Source organism: Canis lupus, chromosome 37 (assembly GCF_003254725.2).
Source record: "Canis lupus dingo isolate Sandy chromosome 37, ASM325472v2, whole genome shotgun sequence".
Taxonomy (NCBI): domain Eukaryota; kingdom Metazoa; phylum Chordata; class Mammalia; order Carnivora; family Canidae; genus Canis; species Canis lupus.
In genome coordinates, this window is record NC_064279.1 from 31,115,661 (window position 1) to 31,137,929 (window position 22,269).

The 22,269-nt window shown below is 53.6% G+C and overlaps 1 protein-coding gene across 1 annotated transcript in view; it reads left to right on the plus strand.

Moving 5' to 3' along the window:
* Positions 1–22,269, plus strand: part of DLGAP2 (DLG associated protein 2) — a 693,677-nt gene that overhangs the window by 558,546 nt on the left and 112,862 nt on the right. The window contains 2 exon segments of the mRNA XM_049106698.1: positions 19,106–20,007; positions 20,009–20,176. Coding sequence (XP_048962655.1) covers positions 19,106–20,007; positions 20,009–20,176 — 1,070 coding nt within the window.

Here is a 22,269-nt window from a genome sequence, read left to right on the forward strand (position 1 = left end):
ATTCCCCTGGGAAGCCATCTGGCCCTGGACTCTTGTGTCTTGGGAGGTTTTTGATGACTGCTTCAATTTCCTCCCTGGTTATTGGCCTGTTCAAGTTTTCTATTTCTTCCTGTTCCAGTTTTGGTAGTTTGTGGTTTTCCAGGAATGCGTCCATTTCTTCTAGATTGCCTAATTTATTGGCATATAGCTGCTCATAATGTTTTTAAAATCGTTTGTATTTCCTTGGTGTTGGTAGTGATCTCTCCTTTCTCATTCATGATTTTATTAATTTGAGTCTTTCTCTCTTCTTTTTAATAAGGCTGGCTAATGGTTTATCTATCTTATTAATTCTTTCAAAGAACCAACTCCTGGTTCTGTTGATCTGTTCCACAGTTCTTCTGGTCTCGATTTCGTTGAGTTCTGCTCAAATTTTAATTAAGTCTCTTCTTCTGCTGGGCGTGGGGTCCATCTGCTGTTTTTTCTCTAGCTCCTTTATGTGTAAGGTTAGATTTTGTATTTGAGTTCTTTCCAGTTTTTGAATGGATGCTTGTATTGCGATGTATTTCCCCCTTAGGACTGCTTTTGCTGCATCCCAAAGATTTTGGATGGTTGTATCTTCATTCTCATTAGTTTCCATGAATCTTTTTAATTCTTCCTTAATTTCCTGGTTGATCCTTTCATCTTTTAGCAGGATGGTCCTTAACCTCCACGTGTTTGAGGTCATTCCAAACTTCTTGTTGTGATTTAGTTCTAATTTCAAGGCATTATGGTCTGAGAATATGCAGGGGACGATCCCAATCTTTTGGTATCGGTTCAGACCCGATTTGTGACCCAGTATGTGGTCTATTCTGGAGAAAGTTCCATGTGCACTTGAGAAGAATGGGTATTCAGTTGAGTTTGGATGTAAAGTTCTGTAGATATCTGTGAAATCCATCTGGTCCAGTGTATCATTTAAAGCTCTCGTTTCTTTGGAGATGTTGTGCTTAGAAGACCCATCAAGTATAGAAAGAGCTAGATTGAAGTCACCAAGTATAAGTGTAGTATTATCTAAGTATTTCTTCACTTTGGTTATTAATTGGTTTATATATTTGGCAGCTCCTACATTTGGGGCATACATATTGAGGATTGTTAAGTCCTCTTGTTGGATAGATCCTTTAAGTATGATATAGTGTCCCTCTTCATCTCTCACTACAGTCTTCGGGATAAATTTTAGTTTATCTGATATAAGGATGGCTACCCCTGCTTTCTTTTGAGGGCCATTCGAATGGTAAATGGTTCTCCAACCTTTTATTTTCAGGCTGTGGGTGTCCTTCTGTCTAAAATGAGTCTCTTGTAGACAGCAAATAGATGGGTCCTGCTTTTTTATCCAGTCTGAAACCCTGCGCCTTTTGATGGGGTCATTAAGCCCGTTCACGTTCAGAGTTACTATTGACAGATATGAGTTTAGTTTCATCATGATATCTATTCAGTCCTTGTTTTTGTGGATTGTTCCACTGAACTTCTTCTTAAAGGGTAATTTTAAGAGTCCCCCTTAAAATTTCTTGCAGAGCTGGTTTGGAGGTCACATATTCTTTCAGTTCCTGCCTGTCTTGGAAACTCTTCATCTCTCCTTCCATTGTGAATGAGAGCCTTGCTGGATAAAGTATTCTTGGCTGCATGTTCTTCTCATTTAGGACCCTGAATATATCCTGCCAGCCCTTTCTGGCCTGCCAGGTCTCTGTGGAGAGGTCTGCTGTTACCCTAATGCTCCTCTCCATAAAGGTCAGGGATTTCTTGTCTCTTGCTGCTTTAAGGATCTTCTCTTTATCTTTGGAATTTGCAAGCTTCACTATTAGATGTCGAGGTGTTGAACGGTTTTTATTGATTTTAGGTGGGGATCTCTCTATTTCCTGGATCTGAATGCCTGTTTCCCTTCCCAGATTAGGAAAGTTTTCAGCTATGATTTGTTCAAATACATATTCTGGCCCTCTGTCCCTTTCGGCACCCTTGGGAACCCCAATTAAACGTAGGTTTTTCTTCCTCAGGCTGTCATTTATTTCCCTTAATCTAACCTCATGGTCTTTTGTCTGTCTCTTTTTTTCCTCAGTTTCCCTCATTGCCATCAACTTGTCTTCTATGTCACTCACTCGTTCTTCCACCTCGTTAACCCTCGTCGTTAGGACTTCTAGTTTGGATTGCATCTCATTCAATTTATTTTTAATTTCTGCCTGTTTGGATCTAAATTCTGGAGTCATGAAGTCTCTTGAGTCCTTTATGCTTTTTTCTAGAGCCCCCAGTAGCTGTATAATAGTGCTTCTGAATTGGCTTTCTGACATTGAATTGTAATCCAGATTTTGTAACTGTATGGGAGAGAGGACTGTTTCTGATTCTTTCTTTTGAGGTGAGGTTTTCCTTCTAGTCATTTTGCTCAGTGCAGAATGGCAAAAAACAAATTGTATTGGGAAAAGGAGAAAAAGAGAAAGAAGGAAAGAAAAGAGAAAAAGAAAAAAGGAAGAAAAAAAGAAAAAAAGAAGAAAAAGAGAAAGAGAAAGAAAAAAGAATGAAAGGGAAAAAAGGGTGGGGGAAGCAAACAGAAATCAAAAAGAAAAAAAAAAACACGGGGGAGTATCTTCTGACTCTGTATACTTTAAGTCCCTTGACTTCCCCTGGAACTTGTCCGTCCACCTGGTCTTCTGGGGGAGGGGCCTGTTGTGCTGATTTTCAGGTGTTAGCACTTGAGGGAGCTGCTCTGCCCCCGGCCTGATGCAGGGCTCATGGGGGTTGTTCACCCCATGAGGCCGCAGGAGAAACAGCCCCAGTGGCGGGGCCAGCTCTGCAGCCCTGGAGTCAGCTCCCGCAGTAACCACAGAGCTCTCCATATGCAGGGCCTGGAGGCTCTGGGCGGGGCCGCTGATCTGCTCAGCTGGGGCAGGAGCGTCCTTGCTGTCCTGGGCCCTCCCGGCCTCTGCCTGTGCCGGGGGAGGCCGGATCCTGGGCTGTGTCCCGGCGCCCTGTGCTCCGGGTCTGCGCTGTTGGATTCGCGCTCCCCCCCGCAGCCCCTCCGCAGAGCTGCCCCGAGCCCCCCGAGCTGCTCCGGGTCCCGCCGTGCGCGCTGCAGCCCTTAGGGAGCTCGGCGCACTCCCCCGGGGCGCAGGTGTCTGTTAGTGTCCCCGGGAGCCCGAGGGCATCCCCGCCCTCCTGGGTCCTGCTCCAACTCCCTGCGAGCCCCTTTCCGCCCGGGAAGGTTGGTGCAGCTCCTGCTCTCCGGGACGGGGCTCTCCTGTCCTGGGAACGCTCGCCCAGGCCTCAGCCCGGCTCCTCGTGGGGCCCCTCCCCCTGGAGGCCTTTTGTGTCTTTATTTCTTTTTCCCCCGTTGTCCTACCTTGATAGAAGCTGAACTCTTCTCACTGTAGCCTTCCAGCTGTTCTCTTTTTAAATCTCAGGCCGAATTCGTAGATTTTCAGGATGAGTTGAAAGTTTTCTAGGTAATTTGGTGGGGACAGGTGACTTGGGGACCCTACTCCTCCGTCATCTTGCCCCTCCCTCTCCCTGTGAGTTTCTATTTTAAAACTATGTTTGCTTATGAAATAATTCTCAAAAAATAAAATATTTTAAAATCAACATTCTTTTACCAAATTCTGATACATGTATTTGGGAATTGGCAACAGATGTTTCTGACAGGTTATAATTTGTTGTCAAAGGGAACTAGAGATAATCATCTAAACCTATAGAAAGGACAAGAGAAAGATGAACTGATTTAAATCATGGAGCCTCTCTGATTTGCATCAAAGGAAATTTAGGAAAAAAGAGATTTGGGAAAGAAATCGTAACTGCTTTTGAGAAGCTAACAATGTATTTCACAAGGCAAATGTCAGAGGACAGAAAGTGCCAGAACTGCCTTTGGTTTCATGAGTAATGGGATTAGGTTTCCAACTAATAGTGATTTTCTTTTGTGCTGCCGAAGCCATTGTGTGTGAATGATAGACTCAAGATCCGTTTAGAAGCTGTTTATTTGGCCCATAAATAAGAAGTCATTTGGTAATTAAGTGCAATTAAGTTGCAAATGTGCTCACAGTAAATGCTTCACCGAAAATATAATGAAAATTCTGGAAAAGCACTAAAGACTGGGACACCTGAGCCTGGATCTCAGAACTGCTTCGTTCACTTTCACCATCAAAGGCGTCTACATGCAGCTTTCCTTTTAAATTAGAACTTTGATATTCCGTGTAGAGTCCCTGGGAGTAAAAAAAAAAAAGCTACTTGTGTGTCTTACAAATTATGGATCAACCTATTGGAGCTGCTGGTCTAAGAGCCAAGTTAAATCCCAGGTGTTCTGTTCTGGGCTGTGTCGTGTGCGATCAACGGTGTGCGTGCTACACCGCGGGACAAAATAGAAGGTTCACAAGATCCCAAATATTCCTGGAGATTGGTATCTGAGTGGATTCAGTCTTCCTTTCAGGCAGTTCAGTTTCCACATTGGCCACCGGGTTCCATGCTTCTGTGCCCACGTGGTCTTGTTCTCACGCCCTCTCCCCTGGGCGGGAACGATGCTGCGAGCATCTTCAGTGGCGGCTTAGTGGATGGTGCATGAGGAGGGCCGGGGCACAGGAGCGGAAAACCCTCCCAGGGACGGCAGTAGCCTCCGTAGCGAACTGCCGGGCAGGTCCCCCTGGGACCTGGTCACCCCGCTTGCTGGCCAAGGGGTCCCCCCTCTGCTGCACCCACACCCACTGCCTCTGAATGTCTGGATTTCAGATTCTCCAAGAAAGAGGATGTCGTTTACTCCGTCCGTGACCAGTGCGCATGGAGTGCGTTCACTTGGCCTCGGCCCGGGGTGGACCAGAAGCCGTCCTACATGCCCCCCGAAGGACAGCCGGGATACAGGGTTCGTGGGGCGGGTAGTGGCACCTGCCCGGGTCACCAGTGGCTGGGTAGGTGTGCCTGGTGGGCACGCACAGCGTCCGGAGCTCTTGTCCAAGTATGTGTGGTTGGAAGAACATGCCGTGGATTTGGTTTTACTTTAGCGAATTTGGGTTTGTTTTTGTTCTTTTTTTTTTTTAATTTTTTATTTATTCATGATAATCACAGAGAGAGAGACAGAGGCAGAGACACAGGCAGAGGGAGAAGCAGGCTCCATGCACCGGGAGCCCGACGTGGGATTCGATCCCGGGTCTCCAGGATCGTGCCCTGGGCCAAAGGCAGGCAGGCGCCAAACCGCTGTGCCACCCAGGGAATCCCCTGTTTTTGTTCTTTTTTAAAGTATGCGTCATACGCTATTCCTTGATGTGATCGTACAAAGAGGTGTCTTTATCGCCGGAACATGACAGGGACAGTGTTGGAGAGGACTCAGTTCCAAGAACGCTCGCCCGCCCACGCCAGGCCCAGAGGTGGCGGGCAGCCCAGCCAGTCCGTGTGCCCGCGCTGCTCGGCGTCCACTGCCGTTGGCGTGTGGCTGGCAGGTGGCGCATCCCCCGGGAGGCAGGTGGACAGGCGCAACGGGCACCACGAGGGCGGCCAGCGAGGATGGCCGTGCTCCCGCTCCCTGCAGCCCAGACATGTGCCCTCCGTGTGTCTGAGCCTAGGGAGACGGTTGTCCTGCCCTGGTTGCAGCAGCTGCGACGCGGTCACCTCAGCACGTTTATCTTTCGAAGGAATTCATCCTTTTGTGAGTGTCGGCTCTGGGACGAGGAGAGGGCCTGCGGGGCCCCAGCAGCCCGGGCAGCCGAGGGCCTGCGGGAAGCCAGCTGTCGGGGCTGGAACCCCCAGGAGCCGTTGAACCGGGGAGCGTCACCTCTCTAGATCAGTGATGCCGCTGTCCGCACGGGGCGGGCCTTCCCTCAGTCACCCCCGCCCACCCCAGCCCCTTCACCCCAGACACACCCGCTGCGCAGAAGGCACTCAGGGACCCTGATCCGCTCACAGGCACGTTTCTCCTCGAGGACCGTGTGTCTCAGGCCGCGCTTCCTCAGAGCGAGGACCGCCCACGCTTGCTGTCCCCGGCACCCGCCACCTGCCACTGAGCACGGGCGCCGTCCGTGCTGAGTGCGTGGCTCTCGGGCGCAGGGATGGAGGGCGGGCGGAGGGAGGAAGTGTCATCGGAAAGGCACGGCTAAGAGGTTCTCTTCTGCCTGTAGACGGTGGACAGTCTCCGTGGGAGAGTTCAGGAACCTACGGCAGGAGGGGCGAGGGGAGCGCCATTGCCGGGGGCTTCGGGAATAGCGGGCTCTCGGGGGGCCGGGCCGCGGCCTGGAGAGACCAGCGCAGTGGGGGCCGCGCAGCGAGGGAGGAGGGTTCGCCCCTGTTGGGACTCAGGCAGCGCGGCTTCAACCGCTGCAGCTCATGGGGCGGCGCCCACCACGGGGGGAGGTAGGGGGCCCAGCACCCCAGGCCTGGCACCACTCCTGGAGTGGCCGAGCTCCCTCGCTGTCCGTCGGATGCACCGCCCGCTCCCCGCTCCCCGTCTTTCCTGCCAGTCGGCCTCCCCGCCCTTGAGCTCCGTTCTCTCTTCCTTTCATCCCCTGCGACTCCATCCCAAGACTCCATCCCAAGTATGCTGCTCGGTAGCCGGGGCGCACGTGCAGCCCCCGCGTGGCAGCCAGGCGTGGCTCGCGTCCCTCTGCGCTCATACCAAGTCCCGCAAACCCGACCAGAGCGGGGTGGAGACGAACCAGAAGGTATTCAGTTGCCTTTGGACCCGTGGGCTGACTGCTGCCCCGCTGGGCGCCGGCTCGGCTCTCCGAGGACGCAAGGCCCGGCAGGTGCGCGCCCTGAGCGGGGAGGGGCGTGACCCTGAACTCCTCCCGCGGGGCGAGGGGGTGCACGCCTCGGCGTCCCTTGGGTCCCCTGAGCCCTCGGAGGCGGTTTCGTCTCCTCCTCTGAGGGCAGCCCGGGCTGGCTGTGTTCCGCTCGGATCGGGAAGCCGACCACCTGGAAGCTCAGCCCACGCCGCAGCAGGGGTGCTGGAGCGCGGTCCCTGGCTCATCCCTCCTGCGCAGGACGGCTGGCTCTCCGACCTGCCCCAGGGCGGGATCGCACTGCATTTCCTGTGCATTTTAGCAACAAGCAGCATATGTGTCCGGAGGGACCCTCCGGAAGTTAAAACAGTAGACATTCCGACGGGCCCTTGGCCGTTGAGGAATAACGGGCGTGGGCTGCTGGGTGTCGGGCTGGGCTTCTGCCCCCCACCCCCGCCCCGTGGACACGCGTTCAAGCCACGGGGCAAGAGCTCCAGAGAGAAGCAGACCCTACAACGCGGTGGCAGGAGGGCCTGAGGGGCAGATTTGTGGACTTGGACACGGAGTAGTCGAGCCAGGAGCCCCAGGGAGCCTCGGTCCGGCTCTGGGCCGCTTGGCCTTGGCCATCCCGTGTGCCCTCTCCGGGCCTCGTCCTCCTTTCCTGGAAGACACTGATAATGAGAGCCACACACGGACTGACCATGTGTAAAGGATCGTGGACGCGGGACCCGGTCTTGCGGGTACTGACCGCTTGCTCACTCCCCCAGTGCCGGGGCCAGTGTGGACGCCGCGGGCAGCGCATCCCTCTGCATGCGTCCTCCCGTGGGGCCTCCTCCTCCTCCCATGAGCACAGACCCCGGGACCTCACGCAGCCTCGTCCTGCTGCCCAGCCTGTGTCCCCCAGTGCCCTGGAGGCGAGGGCTCCCCTGCGAGGCCGGGTCAGCAGGGCACAGCTTCTCACCATCCCCTCAGCAACACGTGGTGGAAGCCACCACCCCGCGAATCCCTGCAAAGCCTCCTCCTGATTTCCCCGCCGTCCGACTCCTAGTGAGGGATCCCCAAACCTGCAGCTCTCCTGCCACTTCTCTGCCCGAGGCCTCGTTCGCCCAGAGGTGGAAGCCCCTCCCCCACAGTGGCTCGGCTGCACCTCCCACGAGGCTGGCTTCCCCGTGGCTGCGGACCCCAGCGTGTGCCCAGGACTGCCCCGGCCCAGCCCTCCCCTGCGACCTGCATCGTGGGCCCCCCTCCCCCAGCACCACCTGCCTGACTCCTCGGCACCTGTCACTGCACCTGTCACTGCCGGCTGGCTGTGGCCCGTCCGCTGGTCCTCGTGGTCTCACTGCCTGCACTCCCGGGGCCTCCCAGCAGGTGCATCGTGTGGTGTGTGGAGTGGGGAGCGGCAGGGCTTGGGGTTTAGTGGCAGCTCCAGGCGGGCTGGGAACGCAGACCCGTCACCCGGGAGTGCGCTTCGGGGAGGAAGCAGGACAGGGCTGTGCTGACCCTGTGGTGTCCCACAGGCCGCTGCCGCTGGGGAAGAGCAGCCTCCCACCCCCTCCGCGGACCCAGGAGCCTCTGCAGCCACGGAACCAGGTCAGTGTCCACGCCTCCATCCCCCACTGTGTCTTCAGGAGTGAGAACTACGAGGACTTGGAACTGTTTGTGGATCACACAGTCCTGCCTTTCAAAGTGGCGTGAACCACACGAATGTGGTGGGTTTCAACTGCTGGGGCCATAATTTCATAGCAGTAGAGGTTTTTGAAAGAACTTCTAAAGAAGAAAAGCACAGAGACACAGCAGGAAGCCCGACGGCAGAGTGGATTGAAGCAAACGAGGCTCAGTGCTTCACAGGTTGGAAGTGGCGAGGACTTTCCACGGAGCTTCCCTTCAGAGGGCGGCCAGGTGCGGGGACACCTGAGCCATCCCGCCCGGACTTGCCGGACGACATGAGCAGCGCCCAACGCCCGGCGGGACCCACGAGCAGCTCCCCCACCCCTTTGTCCCGTTGAACCCACTGATGCCTTCACTGGGCTGCCAGACACTAGGTAGGATGTCAGGGGAGTGGAGGGGCCTCTCCTGGCAGCAGAGGCCCTCGGAGGCAGGGGAGGGCCGAGAGGGCAGTGCGGTGCCCCCAGGACGAATGGACAACCGAGGCCCCCGAGGTGCTCATGGACCTCGAGCCACAACTGACACAGCGTCTGGACGGCGCCCAGGAGTTGGCCCGTGCGGTGCCTCCCAGGGACTCTGGTGTGGAGCCCACCTGTTGAGACCTTTGCCTCTGGGGTAGACAAAGGCAGGGCCTCCGTGTGTGGGGAGTGCTGAGCTCCCGGGCGGTGTGGGGTCATGTCAGTGGGCGCCTGCCCGCCTGCCCCGCAGCCCCCTCGCTGTCACCGTCAGCTGCACGACATGAACTGGCGTTATCAGGCGGCTGGACGTTAATTCGTGGACTGACGTAGCTCATTTTGTAAGAATGTACAGCCAGCGAGTCACAGAACCCATAAGACAGACCCACGGAAGAGAAATCTGATTACACCGTCACATCCAGGAACCTCGAACAACAATGGAGGATGAGGGACGAGGGATGACACATGCCAGTGTCCCCAGGACCTCTGCCTTCAGCCCCACGTCCGCTCTGAGCCTGACAGTGTCGACCACATACGTCGAGCCAGAGGCAGGAGACGTTGAGAAGCAAACCAGCAAGCTCCCCGCTCCCCTAAGTTGTACTACATAGGCCTTTGGCTTTGTACAACACACGAGGGACATTTCTTTAAATAACATTTGAACATGTTCAAGTCTGTGTTTCTGTTCCCATCTCCTTCCGGCATCGGTGCCGAGGCATTTGTATGAACTTTATGGGGGTGTGATGCCCAAACCATACAAGTCACCGGTCAGCACGTACAGTTCAGGGGTTTTCAGCGTATTGACAGGTGCATGCACCCATCGCAGCACTACACCCACCTTGGCAGGGACCCTGGTGACCCCTAGCCCCTGACCGTCGACACCTGCTGTCTAACCCCAAGGCTTTGCCTACACTGGCCCCTCCACATAAATGGGGTCATAGAACGTGGGGTCCTGGGTGACTGGCTCCTCTCGCTCCCCAGTGTTTGGAAGGTCCAGCCGAGTGCGCCGTGTTCAGGTCCTTGGTTTTTGCTCTCCAGTAACATTGCACTGAATGCACGTGACGCCCTCCTGTGTGTCCACTCCTTTGTTGTAGACATTGGCTTGCTTGTGCGTTGGGGCTCTTGTGAATAACGCTGCTAAGAACACGCGTGTCCCAGTTTCCGGGTGGACGTATGCTTCAGTGTCTCTTGGGTGTGTACCTCGGGGTGGCATCCCTGGGTCGGAGGTAGCTGTTTAATCTTGGGAGGATCTCCCAGACTGTTTTCCAAAGCAGCTGCACCGTTTCACGTCAGGCCCAGTAGTGCATGAGGCTCGCCTTCCCGTACGCGCATCCACAGTTACACCTGCCTTGGGTACAGACGTCCTGGTGTGTAGGAAGCCGTGTCTCACTGTGGGTCCAGCTGCATTTCCCCGATGGCTGGAGATGTGGAGCATCTTTTCACAAACTTATTGGCCATTTGTGTGTCTTCTTTGGGGAAATGCCTGTTCACCTCCTTGGCCCATATTTATTCTGATTATTTTCTTCTCTTTAACAAGTGGGTTGTAAGTGTTCTTCATATATTCCAGATATAATTTCCTCATCAGATACATATTTACAAGAAACTTTCCCCATTCTGTGGGTTGCTTTTTCACTTTCTTGGTGGTATGCCTAAATGCACGGTTTTTAACTGTAGGTAATCCATTTACCTCTTTTTCCCCGTACTTCTGATGGCGTACCTAAAAGCCACTTCTAATTCACATTAACAAAGGAATATGCACATGTTCTCTTCAAATGCTTTTATACTGGTATCTCTTACTTTTTAGCTCTTTGCATCCTTTGAGTTCATCTTTGCATATAGCAAAGGTAGGGGTACAACTTCCTTTTTTTGCACGTGGATATCTGGTTATCCCAGTACCATTTATAAAAGACACTGTTCTTTCGTGGTATTGGCCCTCTTGTCGGAAGTGAACTGGCCATTGATGTATGAGTTTACGTCAGACCCCCAACTCCATTCCACCAGCCTGTAGGCATATCTCGGTGATAGTGCCACACTGTTGTCATTACTAAAGCTTTATATGAAGATTTGAAACAGGACTTTAGCATCTTCCAGCTTTGTTCTTCTTTCGCAAATTGTTTTCGCTATTGGGAACTCATTGCACTGCCATACAAATTTGAGGACTGGTTTTTTTCCACTTTTGCAGAAAAGGCAGAAGGAGTTTTGATAGGCACTCGCTGAGTCTAGAGGTAACTTTGGGTAATATTGAAACCTTAAAAATAATAAGTCATCTGTCCATGAGCATAGGATCTCTTTCCATTTATCTACATCTTTAATTTCTTTCACAGTGTTTTCTAGTTTTCAGGGGTAAAAATCTTTCACTTTCTCTGTTAAAAATAATCCTGCTCATGTTTTCCTTTAGATATTATTGTAAATAGAATTGCTTTTCCTAGTTCATTTTTTGGTTGTGCTTTGCTGAGATATAGAGACACAATTGATGAGTTGTAACCTGCAACTTTCCTGAATTTGTTTGTTAGCTCAAATAGTCTTGTGCATTCCCTTGGATTTTCTCTATATAGGAATGTGCCATTTGAAAATAGAGATAGGGCAGCCCCAGTGGCTCAGCAGTTTAGTGCCGCCTTTGGCCCAGGGTCTGATCCTGGAGACCCGGGATCGAGTCCCACGTCGGACTCCCTGCATGGAGCCTGCTTCTCCCTCTGCCTGTGTCTCTGCCTCTCTCTCTGTCATGAATGAATAAATAAAATCTTTTTAAAAATGAAAATAGAGTTAGATACTTCTTTTCTAATTTGAATGTACTTTATTTCTTTTTCTTATCGAATTGCTCTGGTTAGAACTTGCGGGTAAGTGTTAAAGAGCCCCAGCAAAAGTAGGCAACCTTGTCTTGTGCTGTGCTCAGAGGGAAGGCTTTCAGTCTTTCACCACTGAGTGTGATGGTAGCTGGGTTTTGTGTGTGTGTGTGTGTGTGTGTGTGTGAGTGTGTGTGTGAGTGTTTTATAAATGCTTTTATTATGCTGAAGAAATTCCCTTGTATTCCCAGTTTTCTGACTGTTCTTATCATGAAAGGCTATTTGAGTTTTTTTTAAAGATTTTATTTATTTATTCATGAGAGAGAGAGGCAGAGACACAGGCAGAGGGAGAAGCAGGCTCCATGCAGGGAGCCCGACGTGGGACTCGACACCAGGTCTCCAGGATCACGCCCTGCGCCAAAGGCAGCGCTAAACTGCCGAGCCACCAAGGATCCCCTCTATTTGATTTGTCAAATGCCTTTTCTGCATCCTCTGAGTTGGTCATATGTTTTTGCCCTTTGTCCTTTTAGTCTGTTGAGATATATTAATTTTTATATGTTGAACCATCTTTGCATTCCCAGGATTAATCCCACTTGGCCATGGTGTATAATTCTTGTAATATACTACTGGATTAGGTTCGCTGGTATTTTGTTGAGGATTTTTGCACCCATATTTATAAAGGGTATCGGTCTATAATTTTCTTTTCTCATAATGTCTTTATCTGGCTTCTGTATCAGGTTATGCTGGCGTCATAGTAATGAGCAAGGAAGTGTTCGCACATCTTCAACTTTTGGAGGAGTTTGAGAAGGATTGGCATTCATTTTTCTTTAAATGTCTGTCAGAACTCACCTGTGAAGCCATCTGGTCCTGGGCTTTTCTATGTTGGGAAGTTTTTGATTCCTGATTCAGCCTCCTTATTGTTATTGGTCTGATCAGATTTTCTGTTTCTTCTGGAAATAATTTTTTGTTTCCATGAATTCCTCCATTTTATCTTGTCTACAGTTGTCATAGTATCATAATTCTTTTTATGGTATGTCCTCAGTGGTGATTCCCCCACTTTTATTTCTGATTGTAGTCATTTGAATGTTCTTTTTTTTTCTTTTTGGTCCAGTCAGAGGTTTGCCAATTTTATTGATCTTTTCTTTTTTTTTTTTTTTCAAGATTTTATTTATTTATTCATGAGAGACACACAGAGAGAGGCAGAGACACAGGCAGAGGGAGAAGCAGGCTCCCTGCAGGGAACCTGATGCAGAACTCGACCCCAGGTCTCCAGGATCACGCCCTGAGCCGAAGGCAGACGCCCAACCTCTGAGCCACCCAGGCATCCCTACTGATCTTTTCAAAGAACCAACTTTTGCTTCCATTGATTCCCTTCATCATTGTCATTTATGTCTGCTCTAAGCTTCACCGTCTCCTTCCACCTCTAGCTACACACTTCGTTTTATTTTTTTATCTGTATACATGTTATGATCAGCTTTTAATTTCTACAAAGCAGCCAGCGTGACTTGATAGGGGTTGTGTGGAGTCTGCAGAGCAATTTAGGGAGTGTTTCTCCCCTAACCACACTAAGTCCTCAGTCCATGAATAAGGGGCACCCGTCTCTTTGTCCAGAGCATCACCGACTCCTCCCATCATGTTTCGTGGTGGTCAGCATACATATCTTGTAGCCTTTTGTTAAATTTTTGAGGAAACTTTTTGTGGATGGGGCATCAGATGGGGTGACCCATGATGGGGCACACCTGTCACAGCTTCACCAGTAAATACAGGAAGAGGTTCACATGGCTACTTCTCATCACATTCACTGGACTATGCATGTGTTGTGAGGTCTCAACAGGATGCAGATGGGACGATGCACATGAGGGCTTAGAAGAGCCAGAGGCTGAACAGGTGCCCCTCAGGGGTAGCAGGAAGGGCAGGTCGGGGTCTGGGTGGGTGTGCGATGGATAAAGGCAGCAGAGAAAGGAACCACGGCAACTCCAGGGACAGAGCAGGGGCTCCCCTGATGCCCCATGGGGCAGAAGAACCCTTGGGGTTTGACCAGGGTGGGGAAGGCACAGCATAGCAGAATGCATCTTTTCCAGGAGGCAGCTCCACAGCCCACTTGTGAATTCTGTGCTGTTAGGTGTTGCCTTGTCTAGTTTGCTTTTTACTTTTAGCTTCTACCTTTAGTGAGGATTTTCTTTTTAAGGTGGACCACAGGGCAATGACAAGGACGTGAAGGATCTGCCCCACTGGGCAGATACTCAGATGAAAGTGCAGAATAAGATAAGATGAAGTAAGAGAGGGAGACCAACCATGAAAGATGCTGAGCTCTAGGAAACAAACTGAGGGTCGCTGGAGGGGAGGGGTGGGGAGAGGGGGTCACTGGGGGACGGGCATGAAGGAGGGGTCGTGACGGGATTAGCATGGGGTGTTACATGCAACTGATGGATCATTGACCTCTGCCCCTGACACTAATAATACATTGTATGGTTTTTTTTTTGGAGGGTTTTTTTTTTAAGATTTTATTTATTTATTCATGAGAGACAGAGAGAGAGAGAGAGAGAGAGAGAGAGAGGGAGGCAGAGACACAAGCAGAGGGAGAAGCAGGCTCCATGCAGGGACCCTGACGTGGGACTCGATCCCGGGTCTCCAGGATCACACCCTGGGCTGAAGGCAGCGCTAAACCGCTGAGCCACCCAGGCTGCCCAATACATTGTATGTTAAATAATTGATTTTAAATAAATTTATTCTTTTAAAGATTTTATTTATTTATTTATTTGAGAGAATGAAAGAGAGAACATGAGCAGGATGAGATGCAGAGGGAGAAGCAGACTTCCCCTGAGCAGGAAGCCTGACCTGGAGCTCGATCCCAGGACCCTGAGATCATGACCTGAGCCGAAGGCAGATGCTTAACCAGCTGAGCCACTCAGGTGCCCCTATTTTAAACATGTTTTTAGAAAAAGTAAAACAAGGATGTTCAAAAACTAAAATAAATTTTAAAAATTTAAAATTTAAAAAAGAAAGTGCAGACGGGGTGAACCTAGGGTAGATGAGCTTCTGGCTGAGGGAGACACCGCTAGTGTCCTCATTGGGGCAGGACCTCAGGGTGCCTGCTGCAGGGGTGAGGACATGGCACCTGTGCCTACACCATCTCTCCCTCCTGTGCCAGGGTGCAGGTGCAATTCCACACCTTCCCAAGAACTGGGGCCTAAGCCGTTGCCACAGCGTGTGCCCACCTGGTTGGCTCAGGCGAGGGCTTGGTGTGCAAGCACCAGTGACGTTTAATGAGAAAGAGCCCATGGGGCCCCACACCCCCTCGTCCCCCAGGGGCAGCAGCTGGTGTCGGCAGCAGATGGTCGGACCTGTGTACTTGGGTCTGCAGCTCTGAGGCTGCGTGCGTGCATGTGCGGGTCTGTGCGCGTGTACGACCTCGGTGACCTTCCCCATGCCCTTCCAGCCTGGGCGTCCCCGGCAGCGTGCGGACCAGCACCACCTCCCCGCGCACAGCACCTGCACACACAGGCTGCTCCAGACATGTTAGCATAGTTCTGAAGTTTTCATGCCTACCCTCAAAACATACTTGTAAGACTGAGGCTGCCAACAGTCTCCTGAAATCCAAGAGTGAAACATACCTTTGCATTCTAGTTTGAATTTGGGGAGACAGTTAGTGGATAATGAGGATTAGTGCTATTTCCCTTGAAAACAAAAACGGTGTAGTGAGTAGTGGAAATTAGGGCGCTAAGATGCTTTCCATGGAAACTGCAAGCCCCTGAGTATTTGTTCTCTTTTCTGTAGACTTAAAAAAATGACCCTGCAGTCCAAGTCCCTATTACACATTTTAGAATTGCCATTATTTACAGTCCCTTATTTTCTTGTTTGTTGTTATTCATGATATTATTTTTCAGAGACCGTGGATCAGTTTCCATGCAGGGCACTCAGTCCCGTGGGGTAGAAATGAGACCGTGCTCCTGACACGTTGCATAATCAAATTTAATTCATTTCAGCTAGACTTTTATCTTTTGTACTGTTCTTTTATGTAGCCACATTCATAATGTAGCTTCTAGGCTAAACATTAGGCAGAAATAGGATACATGAGTAGAGCAATAATGGCCTCGCTTTTTAATATGGAGGAAGATTAGAATTGTATTAAATTACATGTTAATGGAAAAATAAAGCAAAAGATAATAGGATGACAACTTTATGCTGCTGTAAAGTCTAGATTACTGCACATAGTTTTGCTATTTATCAGCTGAATATTGAATTTCCTTTGAAAACTTGCTTTTAATTATATTAAAATATAATATAATCTAAAATATCCCCTCCTAATACATTAAAGTGCTCCAGTCATAATTCGCTGAGGAGAAAGGAAGGCACCGCGGAGCTCTCATGGGGTAGCCACTCCCGCGAGACAGTGGAGCCGCTCGCACTGGCCAAGTCAGGCTCGCTTTGGAGACGAGGGGCCCCCGCAGTGGAGGCGGTTCATCGTGAGGACATGCAGGAGGTGTCTCTTGAGGCCCTTCGTAGGAGACGCTGCCACCCGCGCTCGGCGTGCCTTGGTCCCGGGGGGGTGGGTAAGCCTTGCTCCTAACACCTGAGGGATCCGTGAGATTGTAGGACACATCCACACGTGCGATGGCCTAGACAGGTGGCCGCCCGGAGCCTGCAATGGGGGCCTTTTGAACCCATGTCATGGGCTGGTCATTTGGCAGACGTTTGGCAGGAGATGATGTTTCCTCAAGTGGATCAGCAAGGGGGTTGGTCAGAAATAATCTGGGATCTCTTAGGTTTCCTTCCTGCTTCCCACAATAGCCCAGGTGTGCATTTGGAGTCCGGTGTGGGCGGCCAAGGTGGGTGGCTCTCTGAGGTCGGGCTGTCCCTGACCCCACCCCCCAGGTGGCACCCCTCAGGTGCGGAGATGTTAGTGAAGAGCAAGAAGCGCTCCTGGCGATGGAAGGCAGGTGGGTGGCGCTGGTGAACAGGCCTGAACGGGGGGAGGGAGCCAGTAGTCGGGGGGGGGAGGTGCGGGCCAGCACAGGAGCAGGTGCCACACACAGGCCTCGTGGAAGTCTCCCCTGCAGCCTGCCTGGAACCCCAGCCAGGGGGCCCATGCACAGTGGGGTCTTGCTGAGCAAATGTCGCCTGGGAAGGAGCCACAGAGCAATTATTGGAAAGAGGGGTGGTTCCACTTGGTTAAAGCAGCATGCTTCAGGGGATGTGTGAAACAGGGGCTGGAGGCAGGGCCTGGCCGGCCCACCGTCAGCACGTGGTTTCCCACGTGTGCTCCAGGCTGGCATGCAGTCATCACCGAGCTAGCCTTCCCGGGGACAGCCGTGGACACAGGCTGAGGGATGGGGGCTCAGCAGTAAGCTGGCGGGCCTCGGAGCAGGGAGGACCTGGCTGCGGTGTGTGTGCAGGAAGCGGGAAGGTGGGGAGGAATGTGGCTGCTGTGGCTATGACAGCTGACGTAGGCGCAGACACAGGGTCTGAGCCAGGGCAGGGGTCTGGAATGCAGGGGCGTGGGCAGAGTAGGTGGGAGCAAGTGCAGGGCCTAGGAGGGCATAGCCAGGTGCAGCGCCAGCAGGTCTGCCTCAGTGCTCCCCAGCACCTGCCAGCCCTTCCAGGACAGTGAGGAGAGGGTGCTTGGCCACCCAGGGTCCAGTGTCCTGACTCAGCAGACTCAGGGGTCCTTGTGGGAAGGTGGTGTGGACTCTGGAGAGGGACGCAGCCCCGGTGCAGCGGGGAGCGAGCTGGCCTCCATTCTCCAAGAACAGAGTATGGTCTGTGCACTTCCAGCCAGACGAGGGTGCCGGGGCCCTGAGACCTCTCTGGGCTCTTTCCGGGGTGCTCATTGTCATGGTCCTACCTGTTTCCTATGGGAGTCAGCTTCCACGCCTGTGTTCTGCGTATATTATAAGCATATTATCAGTGTATGTGCACATCACAGGGACCTATGCATTATCTATACGTGCTCCAGAGGCACCTCACCACTGCGGGAGAGGCTGTGCTTCCTGCAGGTGTTACCTGCACATCACACACCTCCCCAACGACAGACACGTCGTCTATATCAGCGTCTACATTTCCTGCCTAGATAATGTGCACATTATATGCTATCAGTGTATATCACATGTGGGCATGTGCATCTCACACGCATGCTACACGGGCGTATTAAATACTGTAGCAGAGTCTGTATCTCTTGCATACATCACGTAGCGTGTACACTGTACACACGTTTTATAGGGCAGATTCATTGTTTATGCATATTATCAACAGCAGGGCTTGTATTTCCCGTGCAGGTCGTATGCATATCATCCACGTACCACACACGTTATACACGTACTGCACTCGTCATACATATATATGCGTGTTACTATATAGAGTCTCAGAATCTCTATCTCCCATCTGTGTGACACATACGTTACATACCAGATACGCACACGCGTGTGTCGTACTGGAATGGAGTCTCTGTCCCCCGCATCTGTTTGGCGACCTTGAGAAGCAAGCTCTGAACTGGGTCTGAACTAGAAACATGAGGTCAGCAGGACGTAGGTGTGAAGCCGGAGGCTTCTGTAAGGAATCCTGGAGTCCAATCACTTGGGTTTAATAAACCGAGAACTTGGCAAATGCTGACCCAAGACCGTGTAAAGGGATGACAGGTGCCTAATAGCAGCACAGACAGTGAGGAAGACCTGCAGGTGTGACCCCCTGGAGCCCTGCGGGTGGCTTTGCCGGGGTCTGGTCTCCCCCTGGCACATGCGGAGCAAACAGGAGCTCGAGGAGTGTGGCTGGCCTGTCCGACCGCTCCTGGAGTCACATGGCACGTGCGGGCAGGACTGGGGCCCACGCCGTTGTGAGCCCGTGTCTGGGTGTCACACTCAGCCGCCTCCCTAACAGGATCCCCGGCGCCCGGGCGAGAGCGACACGGTCGTGCACCTCATGTAATCGAACCCGTGTTTCTTAGAGTTCAAAACCAAGTATTGGTAACGAAAGGTCAGGACACCCTGGTTTTGTCCTGGTTTTGACACAGAGGGTGGCCTCGGGAAACCACATCTTCTCACCCCTGCGTGGCGGGCACGGGGGTGGCGGCAGACCCCTGTGTTAATGCCCTAATGCCTCCCTTGTAGCCCGTCAGCTTACGGAGGGACCTTGCTCCGTGCACCGGAGATGTTCCTCTGTAAGCTCCTTACGCCGAACCGCGATACTCTAACCCGACTGAATTGTAAGTCGTTCCCCCCAAATTCCGTGTCAGTCCTATACCACGGAGCCTTGCCGTCCAGCGGTGATGAATCTGCTGGACATCAGGTATTTATAGTCGAAGAGCAACGTGTGCGAGTGTCACCGTCCACGCTTCCTAACGGCCTCATACTGTGAGCCGTCGTGTGGGGCGTATTTGTAGGTATGATGATTACTGGGTCCCTGTGCCCGGAAACGACCCTGACTGCTGATTAAATATTCCCGCGTGGGGCGTCCGCAGAAATGGGGTCTGCTTGGCATCCGCACGCAGCTCACGTGGCGTTCTGTGCTCTCTCAACAGACCAGCAGTACTCATGGTCCCCGACGCAGCACATCAGCGAAGGCAGATACTCCCCCGCTCCTAGGAACATGAAGGGGTTGCCCGGGGGCCGGGCGCAGGCACAGCTGTGTTCGGGTCACACCTGCGGCTTGGCGGCCCCGGAAGACTGCGAGCACGCACACGAGCACCTGCATCATGGGCAGGAGGCGAGGCAGCCCTACCTGCTCAGCCCTGTGGAGAGCTGCCCCATGGACCACCACCGCTGCTCCCCCGGGAGCTCCGTCCACTCCGAGTGCATGATGATGCCCGTGGTGCTGGGTGACCACATGTCCAGTAGCACCTTCCCCAGGATGCACTACAGCTCCCACTACGACACGAGAGACGACTGCGCCGTGTCTCATGCCAGCACCCGGGTCAACCGCATCCCAGCCAACCTCCTGGACCAGTTTGAGAAGCAGCTACCCCTGCACCGGGACGGGTTCCACACGCTGCAGTACCAGAGGACCTCCACGGCCGCCGAGCAGCGCAGCGAGAGCCCAGGCAGGATACGGCACCTCGTCCACTCCGTCCAAAAACTCTTCACCAAGTCCCACTCCCTGGAGGGCTCTTCCAAGAGCAACGTCAATGGGACCAAGGGCGACGGTCGGGTGGAGGACCACCACCACGGCCACCACTCTAAACACGGCAAACGGAGTAAAAGCAAGGAGCGGAAGCCAGAGAGCAAGCACAGAGCGGGCACGAGCAGCTGGTGGAGCTCCGACGACAACCTGGACAGTGACAGCACCTGCCGCACGTCCAGCGTGGCCAACAGGCACCACGTGGACCACGTCTCCCACTGCTACCCTGAGGTGCTCCCGGGCCCCTTCGGGGATCTGTCCCTGAAGACGTCCAAGAGCAATAGTGACGTCAAGTGCTCGGCCTGCTGAGGGCTTGACCATGACGCCTGACACCAAGTACATGAAGCGGAGCTCCTGGTCCACGCTCACCGTGAGCCAGGCAAAGGAGGCCTACCGCAAGAGCTCCCTCAACTTAGACAAGCCGCTGGTCCGCCAGGAGATCAAGCCGTCCTTGAGGCCGTGCCACTACCTGCAGGTAAGCGGTCTCAGGCTGGGCTGCCACTTCCCCACGGGGCTGGCCACACGCTGTCTGGCCCCCCGAGGGCCTCTGAGCACCCCCTGCTCCCGCTGTCACCCACGGCCCTGCCACGGCCGTTCTCGAGGGGCTGGGGGCTGGGGCCGCAGCCACGGGGCCGGGGGCGGCCGCAGCCCGGGGGACCACTCGGACATACCGGGGAGGGGAGGCTCTAAGCCCAGATCTGAGGTCGCGTGAACGGTGCGTGTGGCTATGGAGAGCGCGCCTGCCCTCTGGGCGGGGGGCTCCGCGACTCCGCCAGGGCAGAAGGCAGGAAGCAGCGTGGATGGTGGGCGTGGGCGCTGTGCGATGCCCTCCCGTCGCCCGCAGCCTGCTGCCCACCACACGCCCCAAGCTCCCCTGGGGAGACGCCGCCTCCCGTGAGGACCTCTTGCTATTCTGTGAGCCCACTGGGCTGTCGGCCAAGTGCACACGCGTCCAGGTTTTCTTCCCCACGTGTGCAGTTTGCTCCACTTCCCATCCCTCGTATGTGTGGAAGCCTTGAAGGACGCTTCCGCCAGCCGCCCAGTCCTGGGGATCCATGCAGGGCTCGCCCGACAGCTGTGATCCTCTCCAGCAGGCGGGGGTCGCTGAGCCCCAGGGGCCATCCCGGCGCACCAGTCCAGAGGGGAAATGCTAACCAAATGGCCTTCACAGGCACATTTATCACAGGGACGCCTTGGTCGCTGGGGGGAGTATTATTTTACAGCAGTGGGAGAGACGACTTTGCTGGCCGTTGGCAAGTCCTAATCCTGCAGGAACCGGGCATGCGGCTCGGGGTCACTCAGGTCCTCCTGGAGAGCAGCCCATCCTGCTGCTCTGTTCATGCTGGGGCGCTGCTCCACGCGGCTCCCATGCAGCCCCGGCCCGGGGACCTGCCTGCAGAACCCACACCCCTCCCAGGACGGTCCCTGCCCCACACCCTCACACACCCTGCGCCCTGGAGCATCTCCTGCGCTTCTCCCCTGGACCACACCTGCCCTTCTCTGTCCTCCAACCACTGCTCTTGGTTCGTTGTAATCGTGAAGATACTGACCCCTCCAAGGGCAAGAGTGTGCCAGGGACCCCCCGACACTCATCACCCAGGTCAGGAACACTCAGCTCCTGGGGGGTCTTGTCCCCTCCGAACTGCGCACCTGCCACGCGTCTCACTTGGGGGGAAATCCAGCGTCCCAGGTACGCACGTCCGTGTTTATGTCTGGGGACCCACCCTGGACGCCAGGGCTTTGAAATGTCCCTGCAGCAGCTTCGGCAGATGTTGAGAAGTAATCCTAATCCTGGAGTGGTTTCACGGATTCCGTCAATGTTCGACTTTCTCATGATTTTTTTTTTTAACAGTTTGCTTGGACCTGGACCCAGAAAAGGCGCCTACGTGGAAACGGGTGCCTCTGCCTCTTAAAAGCCCCTGGGCTCCTCCTCTTTTCTCTCTTTCCTTGGATTTTGTGCATGTGTGATGTTTGCTCGCGGAGGAACCAGTTTCGCGAGAGTCATGTCCCGCAGTCTGGTTGTGTCTGCACTGGTTTCACGGTGCAGGCGAGGCGGCCCCCCGTCCCCCGTGCTGTGTGTCCGTCCATCCCACTCGGCTCCCTGGACAAACATCAGCCCCCGCCCCAGAGTCTCCCCGGCACAGTCGACGCCGCACACAGCAAAGGGCAGCATGTGAGTCCCAGAGCGGGCCTGCCGTCCTGACGCAGAGGCAAAGGGTGGCGAGCAGGGGCTGGTCAGCGGGCAGCGCACACGGGGAAGGCGGAGGTGAGCAGGGAGGTGGCCCTGCACCTGCCTTCCTGTCCCGACGTCCTCTGCTCTCACCGTGGTCGCCCAGGGGAGCGTCCCTGGCTGTGACCTCACAAGCCACGCTCCCGTCTCCCGAGGCGGGTGGTCCTGTGGCCCTGGGACGTCCTGTCCAGCCTGTGCGCCGTCGTCCTGTGCTGACTGCACCAAGTGTCCTGAAACATGACGCTTTCATAAACCCGGATTTGATGTCACAGCCACAAGATGGGGATGAGCTGCAGATCCCAAAGAATAAGGTTTAAAAGACAAGAAGGGAGGGATAA